This window comes from Coffea arabica, chromosome 6e (genome assembly GCF_036785885.1).
Source record: "Coffea arabica cultivar ET-39 chromosome 6e, Coffea Arabica ET-39 HiFi, whole genome shotgun sequence".
NCBI classification, from domain to species: domain Eukaryota; kingdom Viridiplantae; phylum Streptophyta; class Magnoliopsida; order Gentianales; family Rubiaceae; genus Coffea; species Coffea arabica.
The window spans coordinates 54,327,077-54,351,873 of record NC_092321.1 but is presented as its reverse complement, the minus strand read 5'-3'; the positions used below and the strand labels follow the sequence as shown (position 1 = coordinate 54,351,873).

General features: G+C 34.6%; 1 protein-coding gene and 1 long non-coding RNA gene across 2 annotated transcripts; one reads left to right on the top strand and one right to left on the bottom strand.

Annotated features, from left to right (window-relative positions):
• The first annotated feature begins 1,390 nt into the window (after positions 1-1,390).
• LOC113699570 (mitogen-activated protein kinase kinase kinase 18-like) lies at positions 1,391-2,971 on the top strand. The gene has a single exon (XM_027219940.2). The coding sequence runs from the start codon at positions 1,559-1,561 to the stop codon at positions 2,969-2,971; it is 1,413 nt and encodes a 470-aa protein (XP_027075741.1). The 5' UTR covers positions 1,391-1,558.
• Positions 2,972-7,574: 4,603 nt separating this feature from the next.
• LOC113698208 (uncharacterized) lies at positions 7,575-15,647 on the bottom strand. Its single transcript, XR_003450139.2, has 3 exons — positions 15,364-15,647; positions 13,307-13,365; positions 7,575-8,292 (listed from the first exon to the last, which is right to left on the bottom strand). It is a non-coding gene; the product is annotated as an uncharacterized lncRNA (long non-coding RNA).
• Positions 15,648-24,797: the final 9,150 nt, after the last annotated feature.

The following is a 24,797-nucleotide window of genomic DNA, read 5'->3' as shown; positions in this document are numbered from 1 at the left end:
CTTTCCACTAATTTGCAAACTTAAAAGAGTGTTAAAACCAAAAAGAGAAGGAAACAACAAAAAACAAAAAAAGGAGGAGCAAATAATCTTTGGTGCTGTACCTTGCGAAATGCTTGACGCCTTCATGATGGCTGCTTTTTTTTATTATAGCGAGCAAAGGCGCCGCAATGTGAAAAGTGTAAAAAAAAAAAATTGAAACTTGATTGGATGATTGGTTTGATGACATTAGCGGTGATGGCGCGGTCAGGGCACGTGCTCACGTGCCTTCGCATGTGAACCGATTTTTAATTTAATTAGAGCCAAAGCGAAGCAAAGCAAAGCATGGCGCGCGAGCCAGGCCACCGCCGTCCATAGTCGGCCCTTGGCTGTCAACTCATCCTCCTCTTGCCACGTGGTTCACTCACAACTCAAGCATTCTCTGACTCCAACCAGATCCACGGCAAAAGAAAGACTTGCTTATGAATTAAGCCTAAGGGTCTATTTCCATTGAGCTCCCTTGAGATGAGGCAATTGTCACTTTGAACCGTAATCGTTCAATTGGTTCAATCAATTCCCCATAGTAAGTTTGATTTTCTCACCAAAAACCTTACTATCTTTAATATAAATGTTGAGAGCGAAGTAATATGAAAAGTTTATACTCATTTATTTCTGTGCTGAAATATTGAAGGAATCTATGAAATTAAGGGGCAGCTTTGGATGCTTTCGAACATTTTATTTGTTCTTTATTAGTATAGAGGATTAAGAGCATTGATAAAATGTGTATGCTTTAGTGAATTGAGTTTTTATTAAGTTGTTGTTTCTCATTTTGAGTTTTTTTTTTAAAAAAAAAAGAAAGAAAGAGAGAGAATCACATCGACCTCAAACGAAATTTTGAGATTCAGAACTAGTAGATGCAACTTGAATCACTAAAATATAGATTAAGAAATTGTGAATTATTAGGTTGGAGTATTCTTTATTTTTAACTTTCTAAATATGGGTGTACGCATGGTTGTACATTCACACACAAACATTTTCATAAACCAAATATGTGGATCAAAATTATAAATAAAAAAGTAAAACAAAAAGATGAATTGAACTTTTAAGTTGAATCTTGAGCCTATATCAAACTCAAAGGCAAAATAATTTTCTTTGCCTCACGAAACCAATTCGACACCAGCGTAGTCGTAAATTCAAAATTTGGTGAATGCAAAAGATATTGTAAAGTTTTATGGGACTAATTGATGCACTTAAATTGCTATGGAGGCAAAATGATGATTAGGTACCTTTTAAAGGGGAAAACTAAAATTAACTTTAAAGGTAAAGGCATAACAAGAAATCTAAGGCCGTCATGGTACAAATACAATAGCAAGAAAGATTCTTTGCATAAAGACACCAAGTCAGCAACCGAATGAACAGAGCCACCTAATAAGTGCAAAGCAGCACACTGCAACGTTTTGAGCATATAAATATATCCCTTCTCCAAACATACCATTTGGCAGAGTCCTAAATTGCAAACAACTCAAATAAAAGCATTTTCGTCATCCAACCTTCCACCTTCAATTTCTCTATTCCTTCTTCAATGGGATGCTGGACTAGGGGTCCGATTATCGGACGGGGGTCCTCCGCAACGGTTTCTCTAGCCACCACGGCTTCCGGCGAACTCTTGGCCGTGAAGTCCGCTGATCTTTCTTGCTCAAGCTTGCTGCAAAAAGAGAAAAGCTTGATTTCTGAACTTTCCTCACCTTACATAGTTAAATATGTAGGCTGTGATGTTACAACAGAAAATGATAAGCCTTTGTACAATTTGTTGATGGAGTATGTTCCCGGTGGCACGCTTTCTGATCAAATAAGGAAGCAGGGAGGTCCATTGGAGGAGTCCATGATTCAAGTCTTTGCACATCAAATCTTGCAAGGATTGGATTACCTTCATTTGAAGGGAATTGTTCACTGTGATATCAAGGGCCAGAATGTGTTAATTGGCAGAGACGGGGCGAAAATTGGAGATTTGGGATGCGCTAGGATGGTTGAAGAAGGAAATGGGATGGCCGGAAAATCAGTAATCTCTGGCACACCTATGTTCATGGCACCAGAGGTTGCTCGTGGAGAAGAACAAGGATTTGCTGCTGATATATGGGCTCTGGGGTGCACTATCATCGAAGTGGCGACGGGGAATAATCCTTGGCCTGATATGGAGGACCCTGTTTCTGCTTTGTATAGAATTGGTTATTCAGGGGATGTGCCAGAATTTCCATGGTGGCTTTCAGATAGTGCTAATGAGTTCTTGAGCAAGTGCTTGAAAAGAGATGCAAAGAAAAGATGGACGGCTCGAGAGCTTCTTCATCATCCATTTTTTCATGGTGTTGGGGAGGAGAAGGAAGCAGAGTTTGTGAGGAATTCTCCTACTACTGTGTTGGATCAAGGCTTTTGGGATTCCATGGAGGTAGCTGAATCTTCTTTGCAGGATTCTTCCCACATTGTTTCCTCTTTGGGTTCTCCAGCTGATAGGATCAAGAATTTGATGGGAAATTTGTTTTCAACAAACGCAAATTTTCCCAATTGGTCAGAGGATGGAGATTGGGTCACAGTTAGAGGCACCGACTCGCAAGAAATCCAACCAGTTTCTCAGCAGAATGAGAATTCAGAAGTCCATGATTCCCAATTAGCTATGGATCCTTTTTTGTACTCAATTGATCTTGAAGAAGAGCTCGAGAGCTCAATTGTGATTGATGACTTGTTAATCAATTGCTTAGTTGATGAGATTAGTAATGTTGGAAATGTTAGTGGTGGATTAAATCTGACATTGTCCTGTGATAATGTGGAAGAAACTTTCAATTTTCTAGCTAAAATTCTTGATTTTGATATGAATATAATGAAATGTTGGTTTCTCATTAATTCCATACTCTCAGAAGCCCATGTCTTTTTATGTCTACTTTACTTCAAAGTTTCAACATATTTGATGCCATTAACCTTCAATCAAACTTTAGCATCTTGATAGCATAATAAGGTCCTTTCTGCCACCTTGGCGTCAAACAAAGTTTGGTTGGTTTAATGAACAAGTCATCATTTTGGGGACATACTATTAAAGAACGGTTGGTATGTGAATGATTAACACTGTCTATAGGATTTGCCGACCCCAAAAAGGAAAAAAAGAAAAGGGTTTTTTTACCAAATTACTGCCCTCTTAAGAAGAGTCTTGTGATCTAGTAATTCTTGATCGATAAAGATACTTTTTGTTATTATGCTTGTATAAAAGTTGACATACACAAATAAAATACGAATCATATATTGAGTAAAATAACACAATTTATGTTTGCTCACCAATTTTTAAAACCATTACACTTATTACATAGTATTGCACCATGAATAATTTTTTGTTTTGAATACAACAATTATACTTGATTCTATACTAGGAGGAGGGGGACGGGAACGGGGACAGTAACAAGTGTAGTAAAATACCCTCTGATAGTGAAATCAAGAAACTGGCAGATGATACAGTAAGATAATGTATTTAAGGTATCCTCTAAAAGTAACGTCAAAAAACATGGCAAATGATGCATTAAGATACATGATATATAAGTTGGGGATTAGATCCCACCTGCACCTAGGGAGGGACTAATCCCTTTTCCTAGTGGCGACTGGGCTAGAACCCAATGGTTACCACGAACAATTGTGCTTGCGTGAAATCGCATTTCATGTTGTTTGCTTTGACGTGTAAAGGCCAGTGCCGATCAAGGAGTGCGTGGTTTCGGTGGGGCTCGGTCACATCTGCTGGCGTGATGCATGACCGGCATGTATTAACACGCCGGCCAAGTCAAATTCTACACGGCCAGGTCCTTAAACAACCGTGGTGGCTGCCCGATCTTGACCGGAGCATATTGGCCCTGTTGTAATGGGAAGGTAATGACTTTAGATGAAGTCAAGTCACTCAAGTCAACCCCTCTCATTCACACTCATCCTCGTGTGAACAAGGAAGACTTCTATCATTTTCATTTTTGGGTTTTATATAAATAAAGACTTTTGGTGGTCAATGCCTTTTAGGCTTTTCGTGACATTGTATACCTATTCTAGAACAAAGAAAGAGAAGAACATCAATTATGGGAACGAAGTCAACGAATAATCCTCATTTGTTCCCATTAAACTATGACCAAATATGGTCAATGGAACTGGTGATACTTTTTGGAAGTATGGAGTTTGGCTGCCTTTAAGTTGACAAATTCTCTTAGTGGGTCAATTGGGTGTCCGATGACACCCGTTTTGCTATGCAGTATTTGTATGGTGTAGTGCAGGAGTGGTTGCAACTTGCAACTTACTACTAGAAAGTACAAGCTTGCTTTTTAAGTCTGGAGTTTATCCAAATTTGAACCAATCTTTTGGAATTCAATAAAAGGTGGTAGTAGCAACTCAATCAAGAGAGGCAGTAGGTTGCCAATTAGTTTTTCCCCCCAATCATTTTGTGGTCAAGGGGAAAGTGATTTGCACCTTTGATGGCTATATGCTTATCTAACATGAGAAAAGATTGCAACACAAATACATTAAGATTCTTTGTCATTTAATTTTTTAGTCCTTATATTAGCAAGTCATAATTGGGACTATAGTTAATTGTTATTATCTTACTATATATAAAATAGGAGGGAGGGATTTGGTGTAAAAAAATTATGTCATTTAATATATTACCTAATCTACCCTTACTTCTAAAGAGAATTATATTATTTTTAACTATTCACCTCTGTATAATTACTCCATATCTGTTGAATTAACCGTCACTTCTCTAATAAAAAAACTACCTTTTTTTTAAAAAAAAAAAAAACTACAACAGTTTAACTATTTTAAATTACTACTTTTCCAACAAAAAAATAATACTAATCATTTTTTATATCTTTTATTAGTAGAACACACATTGGGTGTACTTTCACCACTAGTTGCTATTATTGTTTGATAAGATTACAATTAACCCACAATATAAAGATCAAATTCTAGCTCTTTTTTTTTCAAAAAAAAAAAAAAAAAAGACAAACGGTAAGACTTATACTATTTTATTGTAAGGAAGGAGAACTCAGTTGAATTATATACTGGATTAGAGAGGAAAGGCTAATCTAGTCTAAATAGGTACATAATTACACATTCTTTGGATTTTTTTTTTCAGTGCAGTCTTTTAATTGGAGTTTGAAGGGGTTTTAACATCCAACCTACAATTAAGAGAGAAATTTTAAATTCATCCTAGTGGTCAATTTGCCTTTGACAAATTGACTAAAATCAAATTATAATTCAATAATTGCAAATTACAACTCAACAACATTACGAATTATTGCATAAATAATGGTCGAACACTAACATTTAAATTCATCCTAGTGGTCAATTTGCCTTTGACAAATTGACTAAAATCAAATTATAATTCAATAATTACAAATTACAACTCAACAACATTACGAATTAATGCATAAATAATGGTCGAACACTAACATATAATCAGATGTCGCGTAATAAAATTTGAATCCAAAACCTCAAACTCTCGATACCGCAATTTGGATTATCCAAATGCGGTCTACTTGGCTAGTTGCAACAAACGAACTTGTTACAACACTACTACTATTTACCACAGCCTCATGCTCAACTTTAGCCTGTGTGAATGAGATAGTGGAGGATGAATGTCAACCCTCAGTCACTCCTTTTTATTCCAAATCCAGTACACATTCATTCCTCTATCCAGACTTCAATCTGTTCAACATGGCAACTGGGATTCCACTGACTTAAGCAATGACTTCAGCCAATCTTTGTTTGTAAAATCTACTCGTACCACACTTAGTGCGCATGCATTCGAATTATTCTCTGGATCTCCCTATTCTTTTATCTTATCATGCATGATCCTTTGCGTAGCCACACCTTCGTGCTTCATATGCAGGGCGTGTTAGAGGCTCACAAGGGAGAATGATAAAAGGGCGGTATATACTTTTTTAACATTTGGAACTAGCACCTTCAAGAACACTTGTGGTCCACCAAATACATGGTATACAGTTCGAAAATGGATCGCAGATGTGAACTGATATAAACCTTTGTTTTTATATGATATTTTCATGTCATGAGTTTAAATATTCTACCTACCAATTTTAATTTGCACGTAATTTTTAGAGATTTTTTTAATGTGTAGGCTATGGAAATTTTGAAAATATTGCTATTCATTTAGTGAAAATTAAAGAGAATTAGAAGGGTCTTGATTAATCAAGTGTATGGCCAATCCATACAAATCCACATATATTTTAGGCGGTTTGGGTATTTGTATTGAACATCCATTACCCAACTTAAGTTAAAAAAACAAATTAACAAATTAAAATCAAGAAACAAGAAAAGACCAGCGACTATGTAATGAAGCCAAATGTGGGATCAAGCAAAACATCCCCTGGCCAATGTTTTATTCGGCAGACTTGTCCAAGTCTTATCTGTAGTTGCTTTCTATTCCGTGGCTTGAGCTTTTCTATAATATATACTCCCTCTGTCTCACTTTGATAGTCCTGATTCTTTTTTTACACAGTTTAATAAAAAATAGTTAACTTTGTTGGAACAATTAATTTAGGTAGCTATTTTTCTAAAATACCCTCACATTAATTAGAGTACAACTTTATGGAAACTTGAATTGATGGTAAAAAAAGAATCAACTCTCATTAAATAGGGTAGGTTTATAGTAACAACAACTTACATTGAATAAGGGTATTTTAGAAAAATTAAAATACAACTACATTCTTCAATTGGAAAGTGGACTACAACTTGGGACAGACGAAAAAGGAAAGCAAGACTATCAAAGTAGGATGGAGGGAGTACATATTAGCACAGTAGTATTTGCAATTTGTGAATTGTTGCTAAGTAATAATTGCAAACATCACATCATATCATATCATATCATATTAGAAATTAGATTTTTTTTTTGTTTACAATCTTTTAGGCGTACTCCTTTAATCATCAGGGTGACATCCTAATGTGCATCCTAGACTATATTGAAGCCAGATATGATCAACTAAAAATCCCTGCAAATTGTTGTTGTATCCAACTTGGACCAAAAATTGTTGCTTTGGTCTCTTAGTTTGGACCAAAGCTATACCCAGTTTGAAAATCCTTACCTGTATAAAAATAATAAGTTCATCCAAGTAATAGTGTGTATTTTAGTGTATTTGTATGTGTAAAAATAACGTATTTCAAAAGAACTTAAAAAGTGGGTGTGTGTTTGTATTTGTGAGTGTTTTAGTGTGTGAAAATATGTCTATTTATGTGAAAATGTGTTTATGTGTGTGAAAATTTTTTTTTGTATGTAAAAATGTATTTGAGAGAGTTTATGTATCAAAATCTATTAATTAATATATTGGGTCATATTTGGGTCATGAGTTTGAGATAATCCAATATGACCAAATCCAAAATTAACTCAATCTAAAGTTGGGCGGATTAGGTGTAACCTATTTAAATGAAAATCCAATATAACTCGCCCAAAACCCGCTCAACCGTCCCAATTGCCAGGTATAGTCATTGGGAATAGACCTTGGTCTAAAGTCAAATTCGACATGCAAAGCCAGTTAAACTGAATCAAATTTATAATTGCCCCACAACCTGGCTAGTGCTATGAACCTCAATTTGAATATATGATGTGCATTAAAGTATTAAAATCAATAAAGGAAATAAAAAAAGATCTATCACTATTGATAATTTCTAAAAGAAAAACAAATATATCAAGAAGTAAAAGAAAATTAGTACAAAAATATCGACTAATTCGTTGATTTTAACTGAAATTTTACAGCTCTGTTTGGATCCCCTGTTTTTGGGGTGTTTTTTAAAAACTAGTTTTTTAAATACAATAAAAATTCTTAAAAAGTACTCTAAAAGGTAATCTAAAAATTAGTTTAAATTTTTTTAAAATTTTAAAAAATATCTCAAAATATATTCTAGAAATTCTTCTACTCTTAAATATCCCAAATATTTTCGAAAAATATTTCAAAATACATTTTAAAAACTCTGCTACAGCAAAGTTTTTCAAAAACACCCTCAAAAACTGCTAGTCCAATGGATACCAGACTTGTCAATCGATTGGTCTCAGTTTAACCGGTCAATCCAAACAGGCTTCTAGAGTGAATGTTTGGCGGCTCGAAAATAGGTAAAAGTTTGGAACGATTCTGATCTTGCTATCCTGAAGCAGTGAAGGTTTTGTACTTCATATGTAGAGTTTTGGACCACCAATTGATGCAAGGCCCAGGTCCATTGAAGATTCAAGATCTTTATCTACAGCTTTCAGGAGGGTCCAAGTTGACAGTATGCTGTCTTGAAAGAGATAAATACCTGCAGAATCGAAGTTACAAAAAGTGTAGCAGGATAATGGGATAATTTCACAAACTCCCCTAAGGTTCTTTATACTTGCAGTGGGCTCCCCTTAAGTTTTGAAAATTACATATATCTCCCTTATTTGTATTATTTATGTAATAATGGAAGCCCAACAAGTTAGTCTTTTTTCTCCAAAATCCTAAATTGCCTTTTGTAGAAAAACTAAAAAAGAAAAATACAATATACTCAATTACTTTTTTCCATATTTTGCACAAATCTATTATCCTAATCCTTGACAAGTATCCAAGCATAAACTCTAGTTCTAAATCCAAGTAGCCGCCTAAAAGATTCTAAATTGCATATATAGCATCAATGCCTGCTATGCAAAAAAAAAAAAACACACACACACACATACCCTTTGCCCTTATTGACAACCAATTTTGTACTTCAAAATTAAATCTTAATGTCCCAACATCTTTCCAGTCTAATATAAAACCGTCATTATAACACTCATATGTCCTTAAAAATATTAACATCTAAGAAGTAAAGAATAAGTTCTACCTCTATAACAAAATCATAACCAACAATTACTAATCTAACGAAAGAAATCCTAATGCAAATTATTGACAATTTACAAAAAAATTTATTGATAATAGACAAAATATGACAAATTCCACATCTTTGGCCATTCTTCCTATTTCAATAATCAATTTTGTTATTTAGTTCTCTATCATTGCGAGCATCTTCATGTCCTTCTAGTTTGACACATAATTTGCTTCTGTGTTAATTTTACAATTTCAGTTTGCTAATACTCATAAAACTGAAGATAATAAAAAGATGGCATAGCAATATAATTTCTAGAAAAGAGAGGAGTGAAAATAGACACGAGCTAGAGATATATGATTTTGTTTTTGGTTTTGTAAATCTATTTCTTAAACTGTGAATTATCTATCAGGTAGAGGGCATTATAGATACTATACCATGCCAAAGGAGGTAAATGTAATTACTTAAACCTGAGCAGAACCAAGTGAAGTTGTTGGAAACCTCAAGGGTGGTTTATGAAATTATCCCTTGGCTAAAATTGATGTTTGAGTCCGTCATGATTTTTAGCCCATAACTTTAGCAATACACCTTTAATCATTGTTTTGAAAATTAGATCGGACTGATCGGTTCGACCAATCAGATTGCAAACCATTCATAGCTTTGCTTTAGTTCATATTTTGGGTTGATTGGACTTAAAATCCAGTAAGAACCGTTTGAACCGTGCAAACTGTTTGAACCAATTTTTTTTGTTTTTGTTTTTGTCTATTAAATTGGGAAAAAAAAAAAGAATAGGTTTTCCTTAACCCTAAAGACTAATTATTAAATGCCACATCCACTCAATTTTCTTCTCATTTTTTGCCTCTTTTCAAGTTTGTATCTCTATTTTCTATTTTCCTAACTTCCTCCAAACTCCAAGCTTCTTTTTTTTTTTTTCCTTTTTTAAGTTGCAATCTCTAAATCCTAAAAATGTGAATTAAAATTTAAACTCACAATATAACTAATTCCCATTGACGTAAATTTTGTATAATTTTATAAAATAGTGGTATTTTTGGGTTGGATTTAAGATTTTTTTTTGGTAGATACAATTGAGATTGAGATGAAATTCATTTGTTTCAACTTATAATTTAAAAAATTTATTTGTGAAAATTCAAGTTCTTTGAAAATATTAAACTTTTCATCATATAAAGTTTTAAATTAATCCATTGCATGCCACATTTTGTGCGTATATATTTATAAATTATTATTTAAAAAATGCATTGAACCGGATTAAATTAGTTTGACGGATTGAATTTCGACTCAAACATTCCACTAGTTCAATTAACAATCTGAGTTTCAAAACATTGTTTTTAATTGAAGAAAGTCCTAGTGTTTGGAATCCTAACGCTACAATTTTTCTGGAAGTCAATAACTAATTTTGTCTTCATCTTAGTCCAAAATTCAACAACAAATTCAGTGCAGTGAGTTGTGAGACTAAGACTTTGGAAAGATTATAGAAATTTGTTTTTATCCCCAGACTGAAATTGCTGTTTGAGTCCGTCACGATTTTTAGCCCATAACTTTAGCAATACACCTTTAATTGAAGCAAGTCCTGGTGTTTGGAATCCTGACAAATAGAGCTACAATTTTCCTTTGGAAGTCAACAACTAATTTTGCCTTCATCTTAGTCCAAAATTCAACAACAAATTCGGTGCAATGAATCATGAGACTAAGATTTTTGGAAAGATTATAGAAAATTGTTTTAGAAGGAAAATATTCAATGATGTGGATCATGACACTAAGATTTAGAAAGGGTTAGTTTGACAGGACAAGAAGCAGATACAGTTCAAGAGAAGTAGGAGGCGTCTTCCTTGTAATAGAATAGGATTTTCTTTTCTCCTAAAACGCCTTTTTGTAATAAAATAAGACTTCAAAAAAAATAACAGTAAGATTTTTGGAAAGATTATAGAAAATTGTTTTAGAAGTAAAATTCTTGTCTCAGCCACTAAACTTTTGCTGATTGTTTTAAAAGTAAAATTCTTCTATAACCGACTAAAATTTTGCTGACGGTCAGCGAAAGCTACAGGGACCTATTTGGACTAATAGAAATAAGACATGTAAGCTAGTGCTGCTCAAACGAATTTCTTGTGATGAGGATGATGTTTGACAGGATAGATCATAGAAATGCTAAAGTACCGCTAGTTTCTCTCTCCCAGTCTAACACGATTATATCCACTGTTACAACTTGGAGTGTGCCCAAATCTTAACCTTCTATAATCCAGGGAAAAAAATTAAAAAAAAAACTTACAACTTCCAATGTTGTTTGGGAATTACACAAATTTTTGTTTTCCTCCAACCAAGAAAGGAAAAAATATTATTTGCAAATATCTATCTTCTGCTTACCCAAAAAGAAAATATGTGAGATGCATCATTCTAAATATAATAAGAAAAATTGTTCAAAATGTCACTCATATTTTATTAAATGAAATTTTTTATTTTTTAAAATTGTTAACGTTATATCCTTTATAAATTCAAATTAGCAAAATTTAGTTTCAACTTAAGTTTTCAACCATTTTTTAGCCTAAAATCACTAGACGACCACATGCAGTAAATTTTTTATATACAAAAGGTTAGATTTCACTTTTCTAGTGAAAAAAATGAATATAGATTGAATAAAATCTCAACTTTTTAGGAAAAATATGGTTTGGGTCAGATCCACCTTTTTTAGAGGTAAAAATGAATATAAATTGGGTAATTCATTTAACTACAAATTAATCTTTTAGCCCCCAAAAAATGATCTTATGTGGGTCATGTGCTGGATTTAGGGTAAAAAAGTGCTTGAGTAATTTTCTTCAAAAACTCTCTAGAAAATGCAATCGTAACAACCTCTTAATGGCATAAAAAAACTATTGCAGTAACATTTCAATGCCCACTAATTTGAAAAGTAATAAAAATATTTGTCTTATAAACTTGTTCTATGAAACAAAAATGTCCGCTAAATTAATGATTGATGGTTTAACACCATTTCTATTTGCAAATGATAATGCTGATCGGCATAGAAGGCCAAAAGTCGAGACGCATAATATGCCAGTAAAATTACTTATATATTTTTTTTCAAACACGATAAATTTTATTATAGACCTACTCCTACTCTACACTAAGAAAAAGGGGTGGATCCAAAATGATCAATGGAAAACTCGAAGATGACTAAACTTTTATCGGACCGGATGAATGCCTTTGCACCCGTTGATAAAATTTTCAAGAGTAGTTGGTTCAGTAAAATAACCTATACATTGACTATGCAAGGCTCCTGCACAACTGATGACAAGGGGAAGAGCTAAATGATTAAGTAAGGCAGGAAGCTAACAAATGAGGTGTTGTGGCTACGGATCCCCGTCTGTCTTCAAGCACGAAACAAACAAGGCGACCCAAATGCTGTTAATGCTTAGCGGTACTCATATTTTCTTATTTTGGATATCCATCTTCTCATGATCTGAGTTTATCCACTCCTTTTATTGGTATATAGGTCATCTTATCGGGATGTGTGACAACCCCACCTTCTCTTAGGGCCTACCCTAGAAGTTAGCGGATCGCCTGCCTGGCTCTCGCCAGAACTCAATCACTTACATGAACTTCAGAGATAACATTATCATTGAACAACTGAACATTCACTCTTAAGTACCACTCCAATCAGCTTGAAACATAGATTTGTCCACTAAAAGAAACAAAATACTCGTTCTAAACATCCATTCTTAATATTACATCAACTCAAAACAGAAGATTCAACCATCTTAAAATACAAAAGAAAACGTGACTCCAATATATACACATAGTGATGGAATTTCCCAAAACAACTTTCCAATTCCATCCAATCACTTTTCAATCTCCAACTCCCGTAAGGAAAACAAAGCTAAAAGGGTGAGTTTACACCCGTGAGGTTTCCATGCAAGCAACAATCAATAAGCACTTAAATCAGTATACGGTGCTCGCATTAGAGCCACTTCAATGCGAGCACCAAACAATTACTTTTAAAAAGATACGGTGCTCGCATTAGAGCCACTTCAATGCACTACACACTCCACCGAACTCCTCCTTATAACCTCCAAAATAATAAACACTTCCCTCACTTGGATGGCCATATCAATATCAGTAATCTGCTACTCCATGGTAATACTCGAGTATACCGAAACACTTACCCAAAGCTACCGTCCTACCCGACCTGGCTCGAATAGTCCGTTGAACAGAGGGTTTTGGGGCCTAGTTTAGCTAGTGTGATAAGGTACACACATGGCTTACAGTCATGCACACTTACAATATCACTTGATCAATTATCAACCTTCAACCTCAACTAAGCCGAGTGCGATAAAGTACACCCTCGACTTAGAAGGTGAGGGACAATTGAAAACACTTCACAATGAATCACTTAGCAATATTTCATAATAAGCACATTTGCCATATAATTGCACTTAGGTACACATAAGCAGTTTAACACATAAATTCGGAAAACACTCACCAAAGATTTAAATGACTACTCTCGAGTCTCGAGTTGGTTTCCTGGTTCACGGCTACTTCCTGGTACAAGTTAATAATTCTAAAGTGAGTATTCATTTTACATACAACCACTCATCTTACATAATTTAAGGTTTAAGTAACTAAAACCCAAGTTCCTAAGCTTATAAAACGAATCACCAAAATCTAGCAACCTTCCTTACGTTTGTCTTCAAGATTACTAAGTTTGGTAGTTTTAAACAAGGTTAATGTACATATACACCAAATTTTAATATCATATAAACACTTGAGCTAAGATTAACTCATTTCCAATCTAATGTGCAAGGATTAAGACAAGCAAACGTTTCATTTCTTCCGTCTAGGCTAAAACAGATTCTTGTTTGACCTTAAAGTACAAATATAATATATTCAATATTCATTTATCATTTTATTTTGAAACTCATTGACTTTATTGTTTTAATCAAGAATTATACCTGTTTTTCCAAGTTAATAATTTATAAGATATTTATTTTAGGATTAAATCATTTTCCACTCAAGATTCTAAGATTACGGTTTAGGAGTACTTCATTGGTCCCCTTTTTAATTAATTAAACTCTAGGTTATTTGTAAGTTAAATTTTATTCCACTACACCAGTCCCTCAAATTTTATAGTCTTTAAAATATTTGTGAAGACAATATTAAGTAATTAGAAGCCAATTTAGGTACATAATTATCATGAGTTTTCCCCTCATTTGCTTTAGTTTAACTCTACTTGTGGAGCTGTATATAGCCATTAAATCTCAGGGTAACCGTAGCTATCATTTATGAAAGCTTACAAAGTTGGAAATTAGAGGAAATGCTGGTTCAAAGTTGGTTCCTCACGGCCATTATCAAAGCAAAGTGCATCCGGGAACAAAAGGAAAGCAACAAGAAAGGCAGCTTTGCCACCCTCTGATGTTTTGATCACAACTGGAGCTACGCTTATCGGATTGAGGCGAATTTTATAGCGTTTCGAAGCTAAGACATAGGCCTACATTTCTTCTGAAGACATTGACATCCAGTTATCGCATTTTCAAGGCCAAAAAGGGACGGTCAGAAGCACAATCTGTTTCATTTTCTCGGTCAGCAACCAAAACTAGTAACGTTACTTCAAGCTTTCGACGAAAACTCTATTCTTTCACTTGCTTAAAGCTCTAAATATTTAAAGTACATTCAGTCCAGCATATACCAAGGCAAATAGCATCTAGTTTCAACAAATTATTCAACCCAAAAGCTACGCACAATAATCTGTCTTCAACTAATTACAATTTACAGCAGTATACCAGTTTAACATGTGGTGTTTTCTCATAATTTTCTTTTCAGTTTCATGCTCCAACTAGACATGCAGGGGATGATCATTCAACTACAGACCATCTTAAGCAAAACATAGAAATTTATAGCCAAAAATCCAAGAGAAAAGCTGAACCAAGATTTATATCCTCTCTCGGCTATAAAGCTGGTTCGTAGAAGCAAGTAATGCCTAAAGACGAGTTTCTTCTACTAGATCCCTCCATTTTATGCTCAAACCTCTCATGCATGAAGAAATCAAGATGTTGTACAACATATTACAGATTAACACAGAATTTTAGAGTCATTATTCACCAAAGACAGCTGAAACTTTTCCATCCCCCCCCCCTCACTCGGATGAAGCTGGAAAAATTCCAGCAAGGATCTTCGATCGGTCCTCCCAATTTCCAACTTTTCCCAAATTTCTTCAACTAAACTTCTTATAATACCTGAGATAACCATATTACATGCTTTTCTCATATTATATTTTCCATTTTTACACTGCTAATGAGCTGAAATTCATGTAATTAACTCCCGGTTGCTACAAGATAAGTTTTAGCAGAGGAAATGAGCTTCGATTGAAGAAAAATTCTGGTTTGAGGTTAAAATGATTATTTAACCTCAAACCAGAATTTTTCTTCAATCGAAGCTCATTTCCTCTGCTAAAACTTATCTTGCAGCTTGTTTATATATATATATATATATATATATATTCATTTATACTCAATAAATAAGTATTGATCACAGAGAATTTACCTCTTTCCTTTAAGAGTTAAAATTGCAGACTGACCAGATTTTCCCAGCTTTGTTTCCTCAAGGTCTGCACCAGCTATCCCTCCTGTTTTCCTTGCCTTTCTCTTCTTGATTATGATCAGCAGATGATAAAGCTAACCAAATTTTCTCTCTCGCACTCTTAGTTCCACCCCCTTGGTTCTGTTTTTGGAAAGAAAGAAAGAAAGCTACCTTGTGTTTCTTTCCTCTCGGTCACCGCCCAACTAGAAATTTCTCTCTCTTTGTTTCCTCTCGGTTGTCTTCCAGAAGATGGCTTCTTTAGGTTGCATAGTAGTTTAACCAAGATTCAGGGTTAGTTAGGTCATTGGTATTAACTTATTTGCTCACTAAGGGGCTGCGGTTTTATTATTTCATGCATTGACTCCAAACTTCATTTGTTCTAATTTATATACCCTTACAAAATTCTCGTACATTAATCTAGGAGATTTTCATACATTCGGTTTTAAAGGAAAATCAACTAGACATATAATTTATTCAACTGTATAATATATGCTACGTGTCTAGTAATATATGCAAATGACACAATTTACAATATACATACCATGTGTTTATTTGATTCATAAAAATTTTTCTACACCAATCTAGGATATTTCTAATTCTCGATTTTATAGAAATTCAATTGGACATTTAATTTAACCACTTATTCGTTATATGTAATATTTCCAATATCAAGGTAAATAAAATAAAATAAATGCAAAGCACACACCTGATTTTCTCGAGTTCTCACAGGATGAAATCTGCATCAGTTCATTATCCTATATGCCTATTGGCATGTATAATTTCCAAGGGGAAAATGCAAATCAAAATTAAATATGATACCCTAAATTCGAGTAATTTGTTTACAATTTCATTGAAAGCACTTTAATTTGAGGACGAAGTCTAGTCTATATAACAATTAGTATAGTTTGTGGCATTTGCTACTAACACAATATAATTAATTGGATTAAAGTTACTAAGCAAGTGAAAGGTAAGTGTTAAAAGTAACACTTACTAAAGATGTTGCCATTGTCGAATTCATTTTAATTTAATAGTAGGACCACTCGTCTTAACTTACTGATGGTCGGCTAATGTATGAGTTTTATATGAAAATAAAATCTAGAATGTATGATTATTCAAAATGTGATCAATTTTAAAATATACATTGCTAATTGAATGTAAATGAATTATTCCATCATGTACAACTTAATCATTCATTATGCTTGTCCTTTTTTTTTTTTTAAGAAACTACCCTTTAAATATTAGTTTTTTTCCTTTTTCTTACAACTCAATTATCTCCTTAAAAGCTAAAAAAGAGCCTTTAAATTTCACAACAAAATCTTAATTCAGTATATCATGTGACATATAATTCTTGAATTCTTTATGTAAATAATTTATTTAAATGGTTTTGACTGTGTTTACTACTATGAATCAGAATAGACTCCCAAAACTTTAAGTTGCTAACGCGAGTACTAACATATTATTTTTTACCGCAACCGTCATATCATTAATGAAAATTAACATATGACTTTTTGAAGAGAAAAAAAAAATCCATTCATACTAATTGAATTGACATGTGGTGGCATAATCAACTTCAATCTCTCTCTCTCGAACCAATTCACGTATGATGTGATATTTGATATCAATATATTTACTATGCCTATGCAGTACTGGATTCTTGGACAACTCAATCACTGACTTACTATCACAATAAATTTTCATAGGATTAACTTGCTTATATTATAGAACACAAGCATGCGACGCAACCACAAAACTTGAGTAGCACTATTAGCCGCTGCAATATACTCCGCTTCCGCTATAGACAATACAGTCACCTATTACTTTTTAGAATTTCAAGAAAACACACTAAAACCAATAAAAATGCATATCCTAAAGCACTCTTCCTCTCTATTGTATCACCTACCCAATCACTATCTGCGTAGCCAAAAAACTAAATTGGATTATTTCTTGAATAAAAAATGTCATCACTACGAGTACCTCCAATATATCTCAAAATTCTCTTAACCGCCTGCAAATGTGACTGATGTGAATTTTTCATGAACCTGCTAATCAAACCAATAGCACAATTGATATCTGGCTTTGTAGTTGTCAGATACCTCAAACTTCCTACCAACTTTTAAAGTAGGTAGGATTTACATCTCCACCCGTACCCTCCTTGGTCAACCTCAATTTTTCTTCAACTGGTATCATAATTGGTTTCGTTGTATCCATCTTGAACTTCTTTAAAATGTCACCTTTATATTTTTTTTGAAATATAAAAATTTCACTGTCAGATTGAAAGCCTTCAATTCCCAGGAAATATGACATGAGTCCCATATCTGTCATCTCAAATTGTTTAATCTTGACTTCTCTGAACTCTGCAATCATCTCTAAATTATTTTTTGTAAAAATTAAATCATCTACATACAAGCACACAATAAGAATATCACAATGAGTAGAAAATTTAATATTTAAAGTGATTCGGTTTTAAAGGAAAATCAACTAGACATATAATTTATTCAACTGTATAATATATGCTACGTGTCTAGTAATATATGCAAATGACACAATTTACAATATACATACCATGTGTTTATTTGATTCATAAAAATTTTCTACACCAATCTAGGATATTTCTAATTCTCGATTTCATAGAAATTCAATTAGACATTTAATTTCACCACTTATTCGTTATATGTAATATTTCCAATATCAAGGTAAATAAAATAAAATAAATGCAAAGCACACACCTGATTTTCTCGAGTTCTCACATCCTTTCCCCCTTAAGAAAATTTCATCCTCGAAATTCGTACCTTTAATCATAAAAGTTCCGGGTATTCTTTCCGCATTTTGCTCTCCAGTTCTCATGTCATCCCTTCCATTCCATGATGCTCCCATAGGACTTTGACTAAAGGAATTTATTTATTCTTCATTTATTCTTCAATTGTTGTCTCTGAAATAACATGCCACAGAAATGATATTTTCTGCATTCGAAATTCACACTTACTAAATTTTATACAATTGACGCTTCCTTAAAGTCGATAACACTATCCTTAGATTCTATTCATGATCTTCCTTCTTAATTCTCCATTGATAGTATCCTTGTCAAAGATCTATCTTAGAAAACACTATTGCCCCTTGCAACAATTATAACATCATTATAAACTCAACTTGCAATCTCTCTCTCCCTTTTTTTTTTTCTAATCTTAATCTTGTAGTTTCTATACACCACTTTGGTTACCAAACTTTGATCACTAGTGCTTCATAAGGTAGTTTTTTAAACTACAAATACAAATGAATGTATCGCACTAGGATCAATCAAAATCTTAGTTAAGGGATTGAAGACAGGGATGGTACCTTCTACCACCTCAGTTGTCTCTGGCACTTGCTGCTGATCTAAAGCATATACTCTAGCTAGCACTTTTTGTCGATTTCCTCCATCATTAGTTTGTCGAGGTGCAGGGGGTAGGGTGTTAGTATTTCGTGGTAACTTAGTCGGGCAACTACCAATTAGATGCTTTGAACTCCCACAAAATAAGCATTTTCGTCCCTTCACCCAACAATTTTCCTCATAATGATTCCATTTTCCACAGTATCCACATGCTGTTTGGGAGCTTGGCACTTGCTCTCCTATGGGAGGCCTTTCTTGTTGTCCTCTTTTGGCTTGAGCTTCATTGACCAAAGTCCCAATTGATTGATTCTGGGCTTCGAGTGAAAATCTCACTCCACCATTTCCCCTTCCTGCTTTGGGCTGCAAAACATTTCCTCGAGATTGTCCAGAAGTAAGGCTAGGGGCATTTCTTTTCTTAGCTTGGAAAGCCTTAAGTTGGGATTTAGCATTCTCAATTCTCTAGGCTTTGTCAAGAGCCCCAGTGAAGGTATCCAGGGTCACTGGCGCTAAGGATTCCCGAATCTCCAAATTTAATTCTTGAACAAAACGCCTCACTCTCTTTTGTTCTGTGGGTACTAATTCGGGGAAAAATTTAGACAATTTTGTGAACTAGGTTTCGTATTCAGCAACACTGGAGGTCCCTTGCTGAAGTCTAATGAATTCATCCTCCCTTTTTTGTCTAACCAAAGGAGGGATGTATTTTTCTTTAAACTCGTAGGCAAAGTTAGTCCAAGTCCATGGGATTTGCTTTCTCTCCCACTTAGTTTTAACCATGTTCCACCATGAACGTGCTGGCCCCTCAAATTGGAATACAGAAAAGGTAACTTGTCTATTCTCAGGGTATTTTAATGCCTCAAATATGTTAACCATAGCTTCTAACCAATTTTTTGCTATCTCAGGGTTTGGTCCTCCCATAAATTTAGGTGGAGCAAATTTCTGGAACCTTTCTAAGGTCTTATCCTCCCCCACTTCTAAATCTCTACGTTGATGTGTAGGTCCGACTCCAAAACTAGATTGATTAACTACTCTTTCTAATAAATCGGTCATCTTATTCAGGGCCATAGCCACTTGATCGTCTCTATTGACTTCTTGTTCTTGGCTTTGATCCGCCACGGATTCGCCGTCTCCATCTGGGTTCTCGGTTTGTCTAACCCTACGGGGTCGTCCACGTCGTCGTCCATTGTTCTCCATTCTACACCTAAGTATGCCATGTACTTAGAATCATAAATAAATTGAGTATATTCCTATATATACATATATATTGAGTAGTATTTAATTTTAGAAATTAAAATGCATTTAGAACATAGATTCACACTTAGGTTATAGGCCAACCATTATAAAACGACAGTAAAAGTCAAGTACAGTACAAGTATTTCAAATATACATAAAAGTAAACAGTTTACTAGTACAGTACATTTAGCATATCAACCATGAATAGCTCAACCTTTAGTTTTTAAGTTAACCTAGAACTCCATTAGTCTAATTTAAGATAGTCCCAGTCGATCCCTAATCTACCTTAGCACTCGGGCGAAGCATCCTTTCACATCCTGCAGTCGCTTTCACTTCCTACAGTTGCTGCCTCTTCATTTCTAGATTTCAAAAGTTAGCTTTGATCCCTTCGATCCTACTTTCCCAAGTTTAATCATAATTCCTATTCACATCATAATACAATATACTAAATTCTATCAAATTTGCAAATATACCAATGAATGAAAAATATTTCGTACTCGGATACAAGAATCAGAAAATAGGATAATTCACAACTCAAGCCGGCCGGTCCCAAGAGTAAATCATCCATATTTGAGATTCTTACCCGACATACATATCTAATTTTTTTCCTCAATAATGATAGTTCATTTAACACTTAACAAGCCATTTTTCACAATTCGAGAACCCTCTCTTGGCACGAGTTTATTAAGAGCTCTGATACCACCTGTGACGACCCCACCTTCTCCTAGGGCCTACCCTAGAAGTTAGCGGATCGCCTGCCTGGCTCTCGCCAGGACTCACTCACTTACATTAACTTCAGAGATAACATTATCATTGAACAACTGAACATTCACTCTTAAGTACCACTCCAATCAACTTGAAACATAGATTTGTCCACTAAAAGAAACAAAATACACGTTCTAAACATCCATTCTTAATATTACATCAACTCAAAACAGAAGATTCAACCATCTTAAAATACAAAAGAAAACGTGACTCCAATATATACGCATAGTGATGGAATTTCCCAAAACAACTTTCCAATTCCATCCAATCATTTTTCAATCTCCAACTCCTGTAAGGAAAACAAAGCTAAAAGAGTGAGCTTACGCCCGTGAGGTTTCCATGCAAGTAACAATCAATAAGCACTTAAATCAGTACAATTAAGCGAGTAGTGCACATTTCACTGTACAATCACTTTCATTAAGCAATTGAGGAAGCACATCACCAAACAATCAATTTTAAAAGGATACGGTGCTCACATTAGAGCCACTTCAATGCACTACACACTCCACCGAACTCCTCCTTATAACCTCCAAAATAATAAACACTTCCCTCACTTGGATGGCCATATCAATATCAGTAATCTGCTACTTCGTGGTAATACTCGAGTATACCGAAACACTTACCCAAAGCTACCGTCCTACCCGACCAAGCCCTTTGCTGGCTCGAATAGTCTGTTGAACAGAGGGTTTTTGTGACGCCCCCACTTCTCCCTAAGACGAACCAAAGGGTATCCGTGGGACGCCTGCCCAACTCTCGCCAGGACTCACTACAATCCATCATTCAAAAGCTCGAAATATTTCAATAATACTTCAAATACATAATTAAAGTACTCCAAAATATCTCACACTTACAATTATGTAGCTTTCAATCTTAAATACAACCCAACGGAAAATGGTACAATAGCCATCCGTTATAATATAACTTAAAGCCTTCAAAAGAAAACAATCTAGTACTACTCACGAGCACCCTTGGTCTCGAACCCTGTAAAAGAAAACCACAACGTGGGATGAGCTACACAACCCAGCGAGGTTCCAAGACACTCTAACAGTTCAAATAAATCAAGTAAGTTGGGCATATCATATGCATGGTTCAAGGTTACACAATGGCATGTTATCATGAGGTGATAATCATTGTATGGGTAATTTGAGACATTTATCATGGTTCAAGACATTGGCATGTATAGTTCACGAGTGATTGGAGCTTATTACGGGTGCGAGTAATTAAGCATGTTACAGGTATGGAGCATTAACATGAAACAGGTATCATGATATGAGTACATTGGACAGGTAACAGGTATGGAGCATATCACAGGCATAGCTCAGGATTTCATGTTGGCATCTTAGCATGAAACAATTATCATGATACAAGGTAAACATATACTGTAGGATACGGTGTTCCAATGGAACTCTGTCGGTCATCTGCACCTTATGACTTCCGGATCCCCTCAGTTTGACTGGCCATCACCTTATCCCTCTAGTGGTAATACTCGAGTATACCGAAACGGTGGCCCAGGGTTCCAACCTACCCGACCGATCCCAGTCCTGACTCGAGTAGGTCAGTAACCAAGGGCAGGGCCCAAGTTCAGCTTAGAGCTTACAACATGCACAGGTAACCAAGTAACTCGACAAAAGGTAAAATTCATCATTTGAGTAGGTCGAGTGAGGTAAAGTACACACTCGCCTAGCAATGATGGACGGCTTCATATAACATGTGATTCATGATAATCAAGTAATCAAGTGGATACTTAACACGTAAGCACGTAAACAATACAAGTTGATTTCATGGGAGCATGTAATTCATGGATATCGAATAGTCATGTAGATTGGAAATCATGTGAGCAAATAGTCAAGTAATCAGGTAGTCATGTGGGTTGGTAAACGGTTCACGGTTAACGTTTGACGGTTAACGGTTGAGTAGTGACGGTTAATTGACAGGCATTTGTCATATGAATATGTCATCATTGGCCGTTATCCCATTTTTACCATGTGAGAGTCGAGGAAATTCACTCCAATGACGTATGCAACCTTAGCATACCCAGTCATGTTATTCGAGCATTTCCAAGCATGAGTTATTCATCTCAAAAGAGAACGAATGTGATAAAGTACACACTCGACCCCATTTTTCAAAACCAAGTAGGCTAAATAAACAATCTAGCAAGTTAAGCATGTATCGAGTTCATATGGTCATTTGATATGATTAATCATTTAACCAATTCATGTAGATATACAATGCAAGTATACATTCCTTAAATAAGCATGAGTATGGTAAATACTTAACACATAGTACTTAACACTTAATAATCATGAAATAAACATGTCCTAGACTTATTCAAATACATATTCCTATATGGAACACTCACCTAATCCAAAATAAGCGAATGGTTCTCAACAAGCGTTTAGGTGTCCGCTCCGAGTTTCTCTTGGAGATTCCCTCGAGTGCCTAAGCAAACAATAATCAAGTACCACTCAATATCACTACGAAACTCTAATTATCGAGGAAGATTGTACGCTAGAGCAATCTAAGGAAATCTTATGAAAATGAACCTTAATTACTCGTAAATCGAGGTTCAAGAGGAGTTTCTTAAAGTACATGAGCAATCGAGTTTTCAATTTGGAAATCAAGTATAAAATGTTCAAGTAATATCGAAGGAATAAGGAGTATTTGAAAACTCTCTTCCCTTGGAATTTGAAAAATTTTCAGGATTGATACGATACTTTGAAAAATCGTATCTCACATTCTACATGTCAAAAATTGGAAAAATTGGTACAATTGGAAACCTCTTTGAAAGTAGTAAAAGTTATTAGAAAACACTTTTCCATGAATGTAAGTGAAAGGCACTCAAATTTTGGTTCAAAGTTGGTAACTTGAATTACCAAGACAGATTTAAGTTGGTTTTTCGCCAAATTTGGAAATTCAGCAAAATTCACTTGTTTTGTACTAACCTTTGAAATTTGAAACTCAATTAGAGTTGCAAACAAGGTTTAAAAACACAATAAGCAAAACAAGAATCAGAGTTTTGAGTACCAAGATATAGTAGCCCCAAGTTGTTGAAAAAGTTAAGACTGTTGGGCTATTTTCAAGGTTTGAAGACTAGATTCGAAGTATCATTTGGTCATCGAGTTGGCATTAGAAATACATCAAACTTGGTACACTAAATCTTCCATGTGTGAACAACATTTCTACCAAGTTTCATACAAAAACTCTCACGGTAAGGCGGTCATTAAAACAACCAAAGTTTATAAAGAGTTTCAAGGCTAAACTACCTTCTCACTTTTCTTTTGTTTACAAACTTTTTGTACCATGAAATCAGTTCCAAATCTCTCCATTATTGAAACCAAGAGTTCATAAACATCCACTGAGCAATTTAAAGACCATTGACATCCAAATTTTCGAAATAAAACTCCCCAAATCAGATTTCACCATTTGACTAAGAGAAAACGACAAGTTTTCCAGATTCGATGAGCGAATTTTGTGACATCATTTGCATATCACAATGGTCTTAGAATATTACCAAATTTCACACAATTAAACCTCCATACGAAGATTACTCTTCTATAAAATTTCATTTGAAAATTCACACGAGAAGGTAGTTAACTAAACCATCAAAGTTCAAGAAATTTCCCCAAGGTAAAACTGTCTTCTAGCTCTTCTTTCCTTTTTAAACCTTTTGTCCAAAGCAACCAACCCAAATATAGTTTATTTGTGAAACAAAGTCCAAGGAACATCTAATATAAAGTTTGGTAGATGTTGGACATCAAAGTTTCCAAAACAACAAGTCCCAAATCAAGTTAGGCTATTTAACTAGTTAAAAGAGGATTTTTACTCTCTGCATCAGTTTCGAAATATGGCCACAACTCACTCAATTCAACTTGGAATTGAGCATGGTTGGTGGTGTTGGACAACACATTCATAAATCTGAATTTTATCAGAAGAAACCATTTTCAAATTCTATCCACAAATAGCTCGTTTATTAGCATCAAGATACAAGTCCTGTCCTGTCTCCTGGAGAGAACCGAAACAGGACAGTGATTTTCAA

What these genes read in the sequence shown, in the direction of transcription:
- LOC113699570 (XM_027219940.2), top strand. Translation starts at nt 1,559, where the DNA reads ATGGGATGCTGGACTAGGGGTCCGATTATCGGACGGGGGTCCTCCGCA.